The 17,589-nt window shown below is 33.3% G+C and overlaps 1 protein-coding gene across 1 annotated transcript in view; it reads right to left on the bottom strand.

The window, feature by feature from the left end:
- LOC111056408 (tolloid-like protein 2) overlaps nt 1-17,589 on the bottom strand; it is a 313,249-nt gene that overhangs the window by 80,280 nt on the left and 215,380 nt on the right. The window contains exon 4 of the mRNA XM_039434020.1: nt 11,613-11,618. Coding sequence (XP_039289954.1) covers nt 11,613-11,618 — 6 coding nt within the window. The remainder of the gene's footprint in view (nt 1-11,612; nt 11,619-17,589) is intronic.

The following is a 17,589-nucleotide window of genomic DNA, read 5'->3' as shown; positions in this document are numbered from 1 at the left end:
CTCTTTTACACTGTTGAATTCATAGCGGCTGTGACCATCGTACGTAGCTGGTAAGTTGTAAGACCATTCATTTCGGCTAAGATTGAGAGCATTAGCAGAAATTTTGCACATCCTTTAATCTTCTACAACTCTTATTTTGCTGAGGGTGATACCCACATGAGCTCCAGGCTCGTGCGTGGGTAATGAGACGAATGATGATGAGATATGAAATGACCTGTAACTTTAGGTGGGTTCCGAGCCACCGGGAACAGATTTTTAAAGTCATAAATAGTTCAAAGCGAAGTCGGCTCAACAAGTGGTCATTCTTCTAATAGAGTAGCAGGTACGAATCCTAGCGTATCTTATCGATGGCTAATCAGCGCGACCATCGCGAGGCAACCGCTGTCTACTCTCTCCTGATTGAAATTTATTCTGTAACTCCTCCTCATCATCACTGATTGGTCAAGAGTTATTAATCAAGATAAAGTTTAGATTTCTGACGCTTGATGGTAGCAGCAATCGGGCAATGTGACACATTGTAATCACAAGCCATCATGCCTTGATTGGTCGAGATTCGGCTCCAAAATCGTCCAGTAGATGTCATTAGTAAAGCCCCGCACACGCGCACGCACACACACACACACACACACACACACACACATATATATATATATATATATATATATATATATATATTTGTTCGTTCGATATTATGCCGTCCTTATGAATTCTATGAAATTAAACGGAACTTGACAAACATCATCTGTTTGAAATCATATGTTTAATCCAATAGAATTTATGAGGACGGCAAAATACCGTACGAACAAAAATCGATGTGTGTGTGTGTGTGTGTGTGTGTGTGTGTGTGTGTGTGTGGCTTAACCGAGAGTTTTAAACTTTTCAGAAAGAATTTTAAACAAATTACAGAAAATAGTCCGTTTTATGCATGATTCATGGATATTCTCAAAAATCTCTGAACTGGCTTCAGCTGAACCGCTGGACCTTTGCATAGAATTCTGAATATTTGTCATCAATTTTCTTAAAAAATATTAGAAAAACTGTAGGAGTTGTAGATTTTTGTAGTTTTGAAAGAATATTAACATGATAACATGCAAATGGTTTCATAATTCCCAGCTGAATAATTGATGTGTTCGCTCCTAAGTCGAGGTTGGTAACAGATAAAAGCTGATATATGAGCAGGTAAGGACAAAGAATAAATATCTCGATCTGACCCCACTCGCTACATCCACTTAGACCTGTTCCAATATCCAGCTTAATTCAATTATTCCAATGATCGTATTCGATCGGTTCTTGATGATATAGAACGTATCAGACACAATAATTGACAGGCTTAAGAAATAATCGAACTCAGAAAACGAATTAACAAAACTGGAATATATTATAATAAAATATATGATCTCACAGTGCAGATTCAGAATATAATTTACAGATTGAGAGTGGTTTAACATTAACAAAAATGATTAGCAATTTTCTTGTACTTGCATGATATCATGCGTGATTCGACAGAATTTTACAATGGATAAAATTGAACAGTTTTGAAAAAATAGTGAAAAAATGAATTATAAAATATTTTTAAAATGCTCGGGGTCGTGGTTCTGGCAGCGGAGGATAGCTAATCAACTACAAGTTCGTATAAATTAAATATTGAATAAATTCTAGGCTCTTAATGCTAAAGCGCTTGTCGGCGTGGCCAATAATTTAACGAAGAAAAATTTATGTTTTTTCTGCACTGAAATATTTTCGAAGCGTAGATTGGGGCCCCTTTTAACTTATAACTCACGTGAATTTCCTTGGCGGTCGTGGTTTTCTTCTTTAGATCAAAAATCGTTTGATCGGCAGCGGGTCCAGGCTTCGGTTTCAGCACGTGGGGGATTTTTAATTTAATATTTCCTTCACCAAATTAATTAAGGGATGATTTACTTTAAACTTTTAAATTTATCGATTGATGAAAATAAATTTACAAATAACAAATAGATTGGCCTAAAATATTGGCTCACAAATGAAACATATAAAATCGAACGAAAATTTTACAAATAGGTCTTGGTAACTATAAAGAGATCTGAACGGTGAGGATTTCAAAAGGGAAGTGCTGTCTTTTTCTCTAAGCTTCTTGGCTAGACCTTTCTTCTGAGAATCTCGATGTAATAATTTGCATGAAAATTTGCCATTGGTAGAACGATTGTGACGTAGACGTGACGTCAGTGGCAGGCAGTAGAATATAGTTCCTTTAATTACAATAATAATTCAATTTATGTAATTCTTAAAACTGCTTAACCTTCTAGACATAGTTCCTCTCATACAATGTACATGTGCTAGCGTATATGATAAGGCAGGTTTGTTGTCTGATAGTAGATTAACATGTGTTGCTTTCAAACGATCACCTTTTTGGTGCTATTTCTATGCACTATGATTGGCTTAGGCTTGCCAAAGAGATTTAATTACCATGTGGTTCAGTTGAATTAATCATTAATAAATTAATATTCTTATACAAATTTTATTATGTTTGAGACTGTTATAATTAATTTCTGCCGTTTTATCAATAATATACTGTTCATGCTATGACCTAGTTAGTTACAATAAGACCTGACATATAATATAATTTCTTAAATAATAATAATTTCAACGATAATACATACATTTTATTTTTTATTCGAAATTCTTGGTCCTTTATTGATAGTTTTATAATTTTTAGAAATGGTATTATATCTTGCGTGAAGCCAGCATGACATTTGACAATACTTTGAATCAGTCAGCTGCGTTCGAACTGTTTTAAAAACATCTGATCGATAGTAAACAAAGTGTAACCTCAAAATCAGTGAGCAATTCATAAATAATTCGTGCTTTATTGCAGAATAATTATAATTTTATTGAATAATTTTCTAGAAAATATTCGGTACAGAACGGTACTCTTATCTAATATACAGTTACTGATAAGTAAGCTTTATCGCTCGGTCGCTAACTATTCCTTTAGCAAATTCCTTCATTTTAAAAGGTAATCACAATTTTTCTCTCTTCTCATGAGATCTATTTGAAAGATTCATCACAACACACACACACACCACACACACACACACAACACACACACACACATATATATATATATATATATATATATATATATATATATATATATATTTGTTCGTTCGATATTATGCCGTCCTTATGATTCTATGAAATTAAACGGAACTTGACAAACATCATCTGTTTGAAATCATATGTTTAATCCAATAGAATTTATGAGGACGGCAAAATACCGTACGAACAAAAATCGATGTGTGTGTGTGTGTGTGGTGTGTGTGTGTGTGTGTGTGTGTGTGTGTGCGGGGCTTAACCGAGAGTTTTAAACTTTTCAGAAAGAATTTTAAACAAATTACAGAAAATAGTCCGTTTTATGCATGATTCATGGATATTCTCAAAAATCTCTGAACTGGCTTCAGCTGAACCGCTGGACCTTTGCATAGAATTCTGAATATTTGTCATCAATTTTCTTAAAAAATATTAGAAAAACTGTAGGAGTTGTAGATTTTTGTAGTTTTGAAAGAATATTAACATGATAACATGCAAATGGTTTCATAATTCCCAGCTGAATAATGACATCGAACGTAACCGAAAGCTGAATCGCGACCCACTAGTTCTGTTCGACCTGAAGACGGGTTCCACACACATAACGTTCTATTCGGTTCGGTTCGTTTTCGGTCAATTCTGATAGGTGTGAAACGGGAACTTGAAGTAAACACTTCGACACGAATATGTTCTATCAGGTTTGTTTCTGTTGCCAGGGAGCAGCAAACAAATGGTGTCTTTCACACACACTCGGTTCAGTTTCAGTCTGATAGCGAGATGATCTCTTTCAAAATCGTATGGTCAATTTATTTAGTTGTTTTTCATAATTTTTGTTTTGAAAATCCAAACACCGCATGTGTATGTCAGGAAAACACAAAACCTAATAAGAACCTTGTATGCATGAAGACTGATTTGTTTGATCAACGAACAGAAAACTAACTGAACCGTACCGAATGGAACCGTATACATGTGAAATAACCACAACAAATCTTTCCTGGTTATTAGCTGTACATTCAAACCACAATTAAACACTCCTGCCTGCCATTTTCTGAGAATCTAGCGGAACGCGTTAGAAATTGTAAATTTATCAGTAATTTGGGAAAATGTCTTAAAGTACCCCGATTTTAGGAGCTTTTAACATTGGGAAAATTTTATTGAGGTGGTTTTCAAAAATGAAATAAGTTGAAATCAAAATGGGTTGAAATAATGTTGAGAAATCTTGATAGATGGAGTCTAATTCATTCTCAAGAGCTAGGGTACGACCAACCAAACGCTGTTTTGTAACCAGAGGAACCGATTGGGAAGCGCTTCACTAGATATTATATTATCAAACATACTCAAAGCACATACCATGTTTACTTTAAGTTAGCTTTCCAAGTCGTATTAGAAAACTCTACTGAACAGTAGTCTTAGCTAATCAATATACAGTATTTTCTATATGAATATTATGAAATGTGGACTAGATAAAAAAAGTCATAGAAGGTCGAAGGCATGCAATAAATAAGGCCCTATTTTTCGTGGAATGCAAACAAATAACCATCCAAACAAATTTTACTGAATTACTGTAATGCAAAAAACTATTCGAAAATAATGTCAATGCCAAATTTACAACGTCAATTACTATTGACAGGGGCCACTTTTCACTTGTGAAGGAAATTGTACCTTACGACTAACAGCTTGAATAGGCAGCTACTGCTTACATGTTGTGTCTCGCTACAATAATAACATAGGTTGACTTCGTTCTACACGAGTATTTTTTCCTTTTGGTTACCTACACGAATGTACCAATACGATCATGATCATGTTGGTAATGATTGAATTATCATGCAAGTTCTAGAATCAGCTCAAAAGCTTCCTTATGCGTGCTACTACATGGAAGTGAGGATGTAGAAGTGATACAAAAATAAGAAAGATGTTCAATAGTGAAAATTCCGATTGGAATAGATTAAACTCATTGCATGCTGAATCAGAACAACAATACATACAAGCAATACAGAATGCATAACCTCAGAATGTAGCAAATTTACCAGTTGACCAATTCCATATATTTGTATGAGCTACATCTACATTTGTACGTGTCAGGTGTAGTAGTAAGTAGGCGACTGTATTTGAGCAAGAACATTTCATGTTGTGCTCTCCCAGGTGTATGTCTGTGCTCACTCACGGTTATATTGTACGATTCATTTTGAACTGTCAGCATTGGTTGAATGAGAAGCATTCATGTTATTCATGAGGAATGCCGACAGTTTGAAATGGGTCTCACTATAGATCCTGTTTACACCACCGTATGGCAAATTCTGCACACATGCGCATGCGTATTTATGATGAGATTCACTTCAAACTGTCGTCGTTGGTTGATTGAGGAACTTTGGTGTTACTTATAAGAAATGATGAATGTCTTGAGTGAATCTCACCTCACAATGGTAAGCTTGCACAAAGCTCCAGGCATTTGCGATGAGCACCTAATTAGCTAGAGTCTACAAAACAAAACTACTCTGATCGACTCCTCCAAACTCTTGACGATAAAATTGATTCATATCTAGAATAGGAGACATAATATGATATCTTCACAACAAGAGTAAGCAGAACTATAGATTCGACTCCAACACAATTTTTTCTCGAAATGTTGATAGTTTTTTTGAATCATCCAACTAGCCCTGCTCAGTTTTCCTTTCCTGTAATGTTTTTAACTCATTATGTTAGAAATTGATATTTTATCTTCTTCATAATTCTTAACTTTCAGGAGTAGAAGAGGATTGAAGTGAGAGATGTGCAGCTCCTGAAAGTTGAGGACCATGTTATTAAAATTTTATTGGTGGGGGGGGGGCGATGATTCATCAATTTTCACTAATAAACTTGAAAAACGATTGATACTCCAAAGAAATCAAATTGGAGAGAGGAATACATCGATCTGTTTCCACCCCACTCCAACCTTCAAATAAAATCCAATATGTCACGTAATTGACATAGGTGCTCATAGGTGCTGACAAAATGATTAGATTAGTGTAGGGACTGATGATTATCTACATTGGTTGGGTCCCGAGGGAAGGCGAGCAGATGACGGCTGGCATATGTATGTATGTGTAGCATGTGGCATGTGACATATAGCTGCAATGCAATGTCATGTGTGCTGAACTGACATCAACTAGAGGTCGTGCCTCGAGTGCTGAATGCATGCAAATCGAGTGAAGACTTATGTAGGTATCATAGCTTGTCGATATCATGATTCGATAATCGGACGCAGGAGGATTGTGAAAGAGATCTCACGCTCAGATAATCTTGAATCATTCCTATCAAATTGTTGTTAATGAAATAAGATCTTGCTTCTAGCTTGAATAGCTACTGTTGAACAGAAAAGTGGAACATTTTGTTGTCACAGTTGTAGCTGGAGATAACGAAACTCGAATAGCAGGTTTTTAAGATTTCAGAGAATTAATTTTGATTTGAGAGCTCTAGAAACATTCTATGTTCATCTCAAGATTTAAGACGTGAACTGTGTTGTTGTCCTTGATTTTGATGACAGGTCTGTTATGAAATAACAATTCTCTCCTAAAAATGAAAAGTGGAGGAAAGGCTAATTTCAATTATCGTATTTGGATTAACCTTACGGTGGCGTATACGTTTTGTGGCCTACATTTATACATATAATGGTATATCTATGACCTATATGTCAGATTGTAATGTTCTATTGAGGCTAATGAATATATTCTATCCAATTCAATTCTGTGTATCTCCTATTATGAAGAGTATGATATACAAATCGATATAATATTCGGTTATTATTGGAATGTCATCCAAATAATCCACATGAAATATTGAAATATTAGAGTTCTGAACAAAGTTTACTGTGATATGTACTTGAAATTTGGTGAAACCTCTCACAAGGGGAGAAAAAAGTCATGTTCGAAGATTATTATTATCCATAGAATTCTTGTATAAGATCACAATCGAAGAGTATCAAGAATAGTAATTATTATCTATGAAAGTGATGTGGAAGTGATGCCTTCTATTAAGGGTTAATATCAAATTACAGTAGCTGTGAACTGTGAACCATTTTTCAGATTCCATCGCACACGTGAATTTGTAGTAAATTACAATCATAGTTCACGTACCAAGACTTTACTGGAAATAGATACATTTTACTTGAGTGAATTCGAGCAATTCATAACCATCAGAAGTCTGATGATATTTTTAGACTGTCAGTCAATAACACGAGGGAAAGTTTCATTTAAAGTTGCAATTCAGTGTACAGTATTGATCTTCGAAACTCTTCTCCCCAAACCACTTTTCAACAGTAAATAATCCTCACGATATTTAATTGGCATTTGAAATGTTCTCCAAACCAAAAGTTGGACAGCAATTTGTAGAATGGATTTGAATAAGCGAGTTTCTCGCACTGTAATATTAGAGAGAGAAGGTAGGCTTTCTCCAAGCAGCTCTTCATAAACTCCACCGATGGATGGAGCTGATTGACATTTGCTCGAATGGATTTTCCTCTTTTGAAAGAAAGTATTTGACAGTAGAATTTTGTTGAATAGATTTTTCATATGAACTGTTTCGCTAAATTTCAATCACAAGTTTAGGAATTCTACATAATCATAGAAACAAAGAAACCGTTTTCTAACAGTAGCTAAAATTCTCTCTAAGGATATTTTCCTTAAGATGATAACGAAATTTGAGGAAAATAGATGTTGCAGCAAGAGCGTAAGTATTGTGTCGGGTGGAGGCATGACGAAAAAAGGAAAGAGAAAATAAAATAACCTATCTGATCACCAAATGTACTGTTCGTATAACTTGCAAAATCAAATTCTTTCTCTCCTGCTAGTAGAAAGAATTTGATCAGACACAAATCAAATGCTGTGAGTGCTTGGGATAGCTTCTCTTTGTACATTTGATATTTGAGTAAGATGTTTTACATTACCACTTTCTCTCTGTCAATTTGAAATATTTCCGAATGTGCTGACCTCGAATCCGGAAAATATTTTCTACAAATTTTTAAAAGGAAGCATTGGAAAAATGTATAAAAGGAACACTCAAAAGACGCACCGCCATTACCCAAACTGAACTTGTTTCGAGTTTAAACATCCAAGTTCAGATATCTCTGAAACCCGTTCTGTAGAATATAGATTTCTTTGTTCATTCACTCTCGAAGAAGCTGGAGAACGCCAAAAAAGCTCTAGAAAGATGCCGATTTGGAAAGTATCTTTGGTGTCATTTCCAAGCAATACAACATTTTGTGCACCTTAGAAGGGGAACCACTGTACCAAATTTCAACCTTTTCTGTCAATCAGTTCTCATAAAACTGAAAAAACTGAAATACCCTAATTTTGGGCCTATCTTCGAGAGAAATTCAAAGCTCCAAAATTTGAAGCCAAACACAAAATTTCTAGAACCCAGCTGAAAATATGTACCAAATTGGAATATTTTCTGTTCATGATTGCTCTTGTTAAAGCTGAGGAAACGCAAATGGACGCTGGAAAACACCGATTTTGGATGTATACATCACATAATTTCCAAGTCCTTTAACAGCAACAGCATTGTACACCTTGGCTGAACCTATGTGCTGAATTTGAACATTTCATTCAATTAGTTCATGAATAATCTGAGAAAACGCTGAAAAAACGCTAGGAAATGCTGTAAAACCGTCTATCATGAGCGTAATTTTCAAGTACTCTCAAGACAAAATCTCATGACCCTAGCTGAACTTCTATACAAAATTTGAACATTTTCTGTCAAGTAGTTCTTAAAAAAACCTTGTAAACGCATGAAAAATGCTCAGAAACGCAGATTCACATACATGCACATACATGTCAAATTTAAACGTATTTGGTTCAGTAGAGTTTTGGTTCTGATGATTGTGAATCAGAGAGTGAGTGAGAGAATGAATTAGTGCCATTTCGCGTTTATATATATGTATATAGGTTTGATTATAATCTATCATTGTTGCTGGAAAATTTATAAAAAATTATATTCGAAAACTCTTCTGACCCACTGATCTACTGATCTTCATATTCCTAAAAATCTGGTGTGGCGCACTCATACAACTTTTCTTGCCGTTATGAAAATTTATCACCTGACGCTAGTGTTCACGCGCATCTCAAATTCTCAAGTCGACTGTATTCAAAGATCCAAGCCAGCTGGTGACAGGACAATAACGCTTGGAATTTTTTGTTCAAATTGTATCTGAAGCCTGATAATTGGGAATCTAGAATCAAACTTTGCATAGATGGAAAATTTATAAAAAATTATATTCGAAAACTCTTCTGACCCACTGATCTACTGATCTTCATATTCCTAAAAATCTGGTGTGGCGCACTCATACAACTTTTCTTGCCGTTATGAAAATTTATCACCTGACGCTAGTGTTCACGCGCATCTCAAATTCTCAAGTCGACTGTATTCAAAGATCCAAGCCAGCTGGTGACAGGACAATAACGCTTGGAATTTTTTGTTCAAATTGTATCTGAAGCCTGATAATTGGGAATCTAGAATCAAACTTTGCATAGATGGGGTGGAGCTCCTGGAATTTTTACAGATATGAGACTTATGGCAGTTGATAGAGCTTATCAATGACTATTTTAGGTGTGAGGGGCCTAAGCCCAAAAATTCCAGGATACAGGAGCCGACCCCTGTATCCACCTTCCACCTCTGCAGTATATAGGCCCAAAGTCCTCTCCTGCAGAACTTGCAACTCTCCCGCGCGTGCGAGCTGCTTCTGAAAACTCAGGCCGCAGTGATAGTATGATCAGCACTGAGTTAGCGTGGCAACTATGATACAAGTATCATAGCACCACTCTCTGTCCTCGGCCTGTCACCAGCACTGTTTCCAGTGCCAGGGGCAGACCGAAATTTTCCGCCTAGTGTTAGTTCTCCTACTTCGGTCTATTGGTGCTACGAGGGCACCACTCCTAAGGGTTACTGTGGCTATTTATGAATAAAAGTTACTATTGCGATATCTAGTCTTATTCTTTCCTCGAATCTTTAGTCTCTTTAGCCCCAGATGCCTAAGCATAAACAATAAGTCAGTCAGTCAGTCAATTAGAGATTTTAATTTTGTAGTTTTTATATGTTTTTCTAATTTTTAAAAGTTTTTATTGATTTTTCAGAGTTTTATTAGTTTTTATTGGTTCTCATTTATTCATCATCGGGATGTATTTTTTTTGTGCCACAGTACCTCATAAATCTAAAGCAAACCCACGTCAAAGTCTTGTCAGAACCTCCGTCAATACCTAGTTCAGGTACTATTTTAGGTATTCAATTCAATTCAATTTTCCTTTTTACAACATAGTTATTGTACAAAGTAGTTATGAAATAAATCAGTTCCATAAACTGATACATTTGTATAAATAACTGTATATAACTGTATAAATTTGATACAAATGGAATTAAATAGAGAATGCATTTATTCGAATGCTAATTAATATATAATTATTATTTAACGAAAATCCTAAATAAATGCTGTATAATAATCATATTTGTATAAATTTGATCAAAATCGTAGGAGCCGTTTTCGAGAAAATCGCGAAAAACCCTGTTTTTGACAACATTTTCGCCATTTTAGCCGCCATCTTGAATTACATTTGATCGAAATTGTTCGTGTCGGATCCTTATATTGTAAGGACCTTACAAATTTCAAGTCATTCCGTTAATAATTGGGAGATGAGATATCATGTACACAGACACACATACACTCATACACACACACACACACCACACACACACACACACACACACACCACACACACACACACACACACACACACCACACACACACCACACACACACACACACACACACACACACACACACACACACACACCACACACACACACACACAACACACACACACACACACACACAACACACACACACACACACACACACACACACACAAAAACACACACACACACACACCACACACCACACACACACACATCCAGACCAATACCCAGAAACCACTTTTTTGGATTCAGGGGACCTTGAAACGTATAGAGATTTAGAAATTTGGGTACCTAATTTTTTACGGAAAGCAATACTTTCCTTACCTATGGTAATAGGGCAAGGTAAGTAAAAATGCATGAATACTCTATTTCAAGTATTTTGAGATTCGGAGAAAGCAAGTTATATGATAAAGCACCTTGAAAATAATATAATTCCGAAATAGGAAGGGGTATCTTGCTATAGTAAGCAAGTTATATGATAAAGCACCTTGAAAATAATATAATTCCGAAATAGGAAGGGGTATCTTGCTATAGTAAGCAAGTTATATGATGAAGCACCTTGAAAATAATATAATTCCGAAATAGGAAGGGGTATCTTGCTATAGTAAGCAAGTTATATGATAAAGCACCTTGAAAATAATATAATTCCGAAATAGGAAGGGGTATCTTGCTATTATGTTTAGCTAAAGGGATCAATTTCTACTAGTATTCATAGATAGGTGGAATAACAATACAAGAATAATACAGCATGCGAGAAAAAAGTGTTGCAAGAGTTGATGTAGATAATATAAGTTCTCTTACTACTTATCACCAGTAACATCAGCTTACCTCCACCTGGAAATATAATTTGAATTAATACATTGAAATTAAACTGCATGATAGAGTAACAACAGCTCAACCAACCCAATAATGTTGAAATAGGTTGATTAGTTTTTTCTGGAATTTGATTAATTTGATTGGTTAGTTACTGTGAAGAATCTTTGTTTCAGATCCAACAATCTATACGATTTGGAATTCGAGTGTCTGTAAATCATATTCACAAGTAATAAAATTGAATCACGTAGATGAGGAACAAAGTTCATCATTGACTATATCATTTGTCATGATATAATCAATGGTGAACTATATTCCAGAAATATGTATAAGATTGTAGAATCTTGGTGATTATAGCTACAGGAATCATACACTAAAAATGATTTAGATACAAAGCAAACTCGAATACAAAAACAATATTAGTGTGAATATTTTCAAATATTACTCTTCCACAAATAAATTGCAATTTGTTAAAAAATGAAAATTAGTCCCATCTTCATGAACATTGTGCTGGAATAAAACTTCAAACACGCTGCTTTTTGTCGTGCAATAATAGGTACTCGGGTATTGAAAACTTTAATACAAAAATTGACCTTGCAGAGTTTTTTATTGAGTGAGGGCCCCTGAAACTCGGATTTCGGTTCCTTTTCCAGTTTTCTGCGATTTTCGCCGAATTAAGTTTTCGGGCAGAAAACATGATTCACGCCTTTTTTAAGATAACAAAATTTCGAATAAAATGAAATAATTCCGACCTCTATATCTCCATTGAATGCTGAGTTACAAAAACGAGTTGAATTCTCGGAAACAGATGGAAATTACTGAGAAATATGCAATTATTCATATGCTGATGAATCTATATAAATAAAAATCGAGCCTCACATTTTTTGACGTTCAATAACTTTTTTATGTGTGCACCGAATTTGATGATTTTTTTTAGTTGTGTTCGTTATGTTTAGGACCAGGTTTATGGTCTATCAAAATTTATAATCCGACTTCAGGACTCTTTCCTTCAAAGTCCTTCAGGTCCTTCAAAGTTTACATATGGGAGAAGATTTGTGAACTGGCCATACACAGAAATAAAAATCAGCTGCTATTATAATTGCGTCATCCAACAGCCGTCGATAGATAGTAGACAAGAGTGTGTGCTGCTCCATAACCACTCTTGTATTTTATTCTAAACGCCCTGGCTAGTAACCATCCAGCAGTACGGCCTCAGGTTTAAGACATTGATTTGTGTCGAATAATTGTGCTGTCTTCGGTGTCAAGAATTAATTGATTTCTAGTAAATTATTTATTTTCGAGTTGGATAATTATATATAGGTAAAAATGAAATCCATTATAATCCCCCGAAGCCAGTTACTTATTCAAATATCAGTTTCTTGATAGTATATTTTCACTGTAACTTGATAGCTTGAGATTTGTGATTTCCACCTTGTAGAGAGTAATAGTTGATATTGTTTGGTCCGAAAACATAATCTTAATCCAATGAAGAGAGTTCATTCTCGAATCTTATGAATTCAAGCAACGAGAGACGTTGGCATCCTTGAAAGATAGTGGCTAACGAGGTCCCTTGATATTGCACGGCTATACGAAACGCGTTTGAATGTCAGATATTTTTGATATTACGGATGAGTTATTCCTGACATTAAATATATCGCATATATTCCGCTCTCATAACTTTTCGAATGGTTTTGGGAATTCATCAGCTTGTAATATCATAAGAACTGGATCTAAAAAAACTGAACAGGTACCAGTCGATGCCGAGTAGGATCAAGCAGGCATTCATGAGAATACTGACGATTAATTAATTAATTGACCGAGCGAAGTGAGGTCTAAGATTCAAGTCGACGGTTTGGCATTTCTCTTAATGTTGAAATGTTTAAATGTTGAAATGTTTAATGTTCAAATGTTTAAATGTTTGAATGTTTAAATGTTTAAATGTTTAAATGTTTAAATGTTTGAATGTTAAATGTTTAAATGTTTAAATGTTTAATGTTTAAATGTTTGAATGTTAAATGTTTAAATGTTTAAATGTTTAAATGTTTAATGTTTAAATGTTTAAATGTTTAAATGTTTAAATGTTTAAATGTTTAAATGTTTAAATGTTAATGTTTAAATGTTTAATGTTTAAATGTTAATGTTTAAATGTTAAATGTTTAAATGTTTAATGTTTAAATGTTTAAATGTTTAAATGTTTAAATGTTTAAATGTTTAAATGTTTAAATGTTTAAATGTTTAAATGTTTAAAGTTTAAATGTTTAAATGTTTAAATGTTTAAATGTTTAAATGTTTAAATGTTAAATGTTTAAATGTTAAATGTTTAAATGTTAAATGTTTAAATGTTTAAATGTTTAAATGTTTAAATGTTTAAAGTTTAAATGTTTAAATCTTTAAATGTTTAAATGTTTAAATGTTTAAATGTTTAAATGTTTAAATGTTTAAATGTTTAAATGTTTAAATGTTAAATGTTTAAATGTTTAATGTTTAAATGTTTGAATGTTTAAATGTTTAATGTTTAAATGTTTAATGTTTAAATGTTTAAATGCTTAAATGTTTAAATGCGCTTAAATGTTTAAATGTTTGAATGTTTAAATGTTTAAATGTTAAATGTTTAAATGTTTAATGTTTTAACACTTTTATCAGAGATATGTGGAACTTCTCCATATTAAGATAAAGAAAGGAAAAAGAAAAAAAAAAAAAAGATGTTGTCGAATTCCACTATAACATTTTTATTCACCAAAACTAGTTTTCGTTGCCTATGGCAACATCTTCAGTGGCAACTGAAGCTGATATCAGCTGATATCAGCTTCAGTTGCCACTGAAGATGTTGCCATAGGCAACGAAAACTAGTTTTGGTGAATAAAAATGTTATAGTGGAATTCGACAACATCTTTTTTCTTTTTCCTTTCTTTATTTTAAATGTTTTAATGTTTAAATGTTAAATGTTTAAATGTTTAAATTTTAAATGTTTAAATGTTTAATGTTTAAATGTTTAATGTTTAAATGTTTAAATGTTTAATGTTTAAATGTTTAAATGTTTAAATTTTAAATGTTTAAATGTTTAATGTTTAAATGTTTAAATGTTCAAATGTTTAAATGTTTAAATGTTAATATGTTTAAATGTTTTTATGTTGCGCATTTATGGCGAAACGCGGTAATGTATTTCCATGAAAATTGACAGGTATGTTCCTTTTTTAATTGCGCGTCGACATATATACAAGGTTTTTGGAAATTTTGCATTTCAAGGATAATATAAAAGGAAAAAGAAGCCTCCTTCAGCTGATATCAGCTTCAGTTGCCACTGAAGATGTTGCCATAGGCAACGAAAACTAGTTTTGGTGAATAAAAATGTTATAGTGGAATTCGACAACATCTTTTTTCTTTTTCCTTTCTTTATTTTAATGTTTAATGTTTAAATGTTTAAATGTTTAAATGTTTAAATGTTTAATGTTAAATGTTTAAATGTTTAATGTTTAAATGTTAAATGTTTAAATGTTTAAATGTTTAAATGTTTAAATGTTTAAATGTTTAAATGTTTAATGTTAAATGTTTAAATTTTAAATGTTTAAATGTTTAAATGTTAAATGTTCAAATGTTTAAATGTTTAAATGTTAATATGTTTAAATGTTTTTATGTTGCGCATTTATGGCGAAACGCGGTAATGTATTTCCATGAAAATTGACAGGTATGTTCCTTTTTTAATTGCGCGTCGACATATATACAAGGTTTTTGGAAATTTTGCATTTCAAGGATAATATAAAAGGAAAAAGAAGCCTCCTTCATACGCCAATATTACCGTATAAATCAGACTATAGAATAATTATTCATCATGAATCAGCTGTCTAGTGGACTATAATACTACCCATTTAAAAACATCGAACATCTTGAAAATGTATCTTTCCATTAACGTTAGTAGACAGTTGACTATAATACCACTAGTTCGAAAACATTGAACATCTCGAAAATTGTATCTTTCCATCAACGTTGTAGACAGTTGCAGCCAGACCTGATAACAGCGCTCACACTCACATTCCGGGACGACACTTCACGGTACGATATAGGACAGAAAGCTCTATGTTTATTTAGGATTTTTTCTAGGCATTTTTAGTTGATAAATTATTTCTTAATTTTCGAGAAAACAAAACAACAGGTCAATGTAACTCACTCAGCACGAGGTCTACTGTTCACAGAACTACTAGTAATGATTTCTATTTTACATAAAATAAACTTATTCATCGAAAATCATCCAGAATTTCTCCGAAATGATATTTTCCACAATATGGTGCATTCTAATATTTTAGAATGTTTGTCTAGGCTATTTAAATCTAGGCCAAAAACCTTGTATATATGTCGACGCGCAATTAAAAAAGGAACATACCTGTCAATTTTTATGGAAATACATTACCGCATTTCGCCGTAAATGCGCAACATTTAAACATTTGAACATTTAAACATTCCAACATTAAGAGAAATGCCAAACCGTCGACTTGAATCTTAGACCTCACTTCGCTCGGTCAATTAATCAAACAGTTTCCTTGATAAAATAATATATATGTGAAAATTTAGGGGTTTTTCGATTTGATTTTTGTTTTCTCCGATTAACCTCGAAACAAGTAGTTTCAAAGGAAAATGAGCCAAATAATTAATGTAGCCACTGTCATTGCAAATCCATTGATGTATATTGTTATGTATTTGCGATTCGATTTGACGCTGTGGAAGGGGAAACAGTCGACGGGGTACGGCGTGGCTGACTCTCTTAGCCATAGTAAACAGCAACTGGAAATCAATTATCTCTGTAACCATTAATCGGAAAAAAATCTATCATATGTCATTCGATTCGTTAAATTAAGGACTACAATATTAGTTATATTCATTTCCTCAATAAATCAAACAGTTTCCTTGATAAAATAATATATATGTGAAAATTTAGGGGTTTTTCGATTTGATTTTTGTTTTCTCCGATTAACTTCGAAGCAAATAATCTAAAGAAAATTAGACAAATATTTAATGTAGCCACATTCATTGCGAATCCATTGATGTATATTGTTATTTATTTGCGATTCGATTTGACGCTGTGGAAGGGGAAACAGTCGACGCGGTACGGCGTGGCTGACTCTCTTCACCATAGTAAACAGTAAAATACAGTAGTAGGCCTACTGCTTTCTAAGTTGCATCTTATTCACACTATGGCGCTCGAAACAATCAATTTTGTCTATTGTTTTGACATGCGATGAAACTAATTTTTCACATTTTAAATCTCTAAATTCTCTAAAATCATTTTGTTGTTATATATGTGCTAAATCATGCATTCTATGACAGACAAAGATATTGTTTGCAACCGATAAAATATTCATACTATTACATAATATAATACATATTTAAATTATGTGTGTATGATCATAATTCTATGCTAAAATTTATCATAAGTTATGAATGTCAAAAACTGAGATAAATCATAGATTACAATAGTGTTAACAGTGGCAATTTCCTGAAAAATCATAGCGGGCAGTGTTTGCTGTTTTCTACAGTTAATATTCTCCAAGCCAGGTTGATAATATACCTTCAGTTGAGCCAAATATATATGACGGCTGAGGCATAAAAAATTTATTCATTGGGCATGTTGAGTTGAAACTTTCTATGGTTCTCTCTGTAAAGTAGCTTATCTTCCGTTCTTACTAGTTGAATCTACATTATTTAGACAGTTCAATATGAAAATTCAGTAGATTCTAAAGATGAAAGCCATGCAAACATACAATTCAAGGAAGAGTAAGCATGCATAAAAGGTAGGAAAATCATGAAAGTGTTTCACATTTAACCACAAAGTACCCTACCGTATAAGATTAATTGAAAGATGATTCATCATCTTCTATTATTTTTGTTAACATATCGATTTTTCACCTCCACTCGCATCTTGTCATTCATTTCACAAGGTTGGCAGAAACTTTTCTTTATGTCGATTAATGTTGATTGAAATTGATTTTGATTAGGGCAC

Source organism: Nilaparvata lugens, chromosome 1, assembly GCF_014356525.2.
Source record: "Nilaparvata lugens isolate BPH chromosome 1, ASM1435652v1, whole genome shotgun sequence".
NCBI classification, from domain to species: Eukaryota; Metazoa; Arthropoda; class Insecta; order Hemiptera; family Delphacidae; genus Nilaparvata; species Nilaparvata lugens.
The sequence above is the reverse complement of the archived record's forward strand: the minus strand, read 5'-3'. Positions and strand labels throughout refer to the sequence as shown.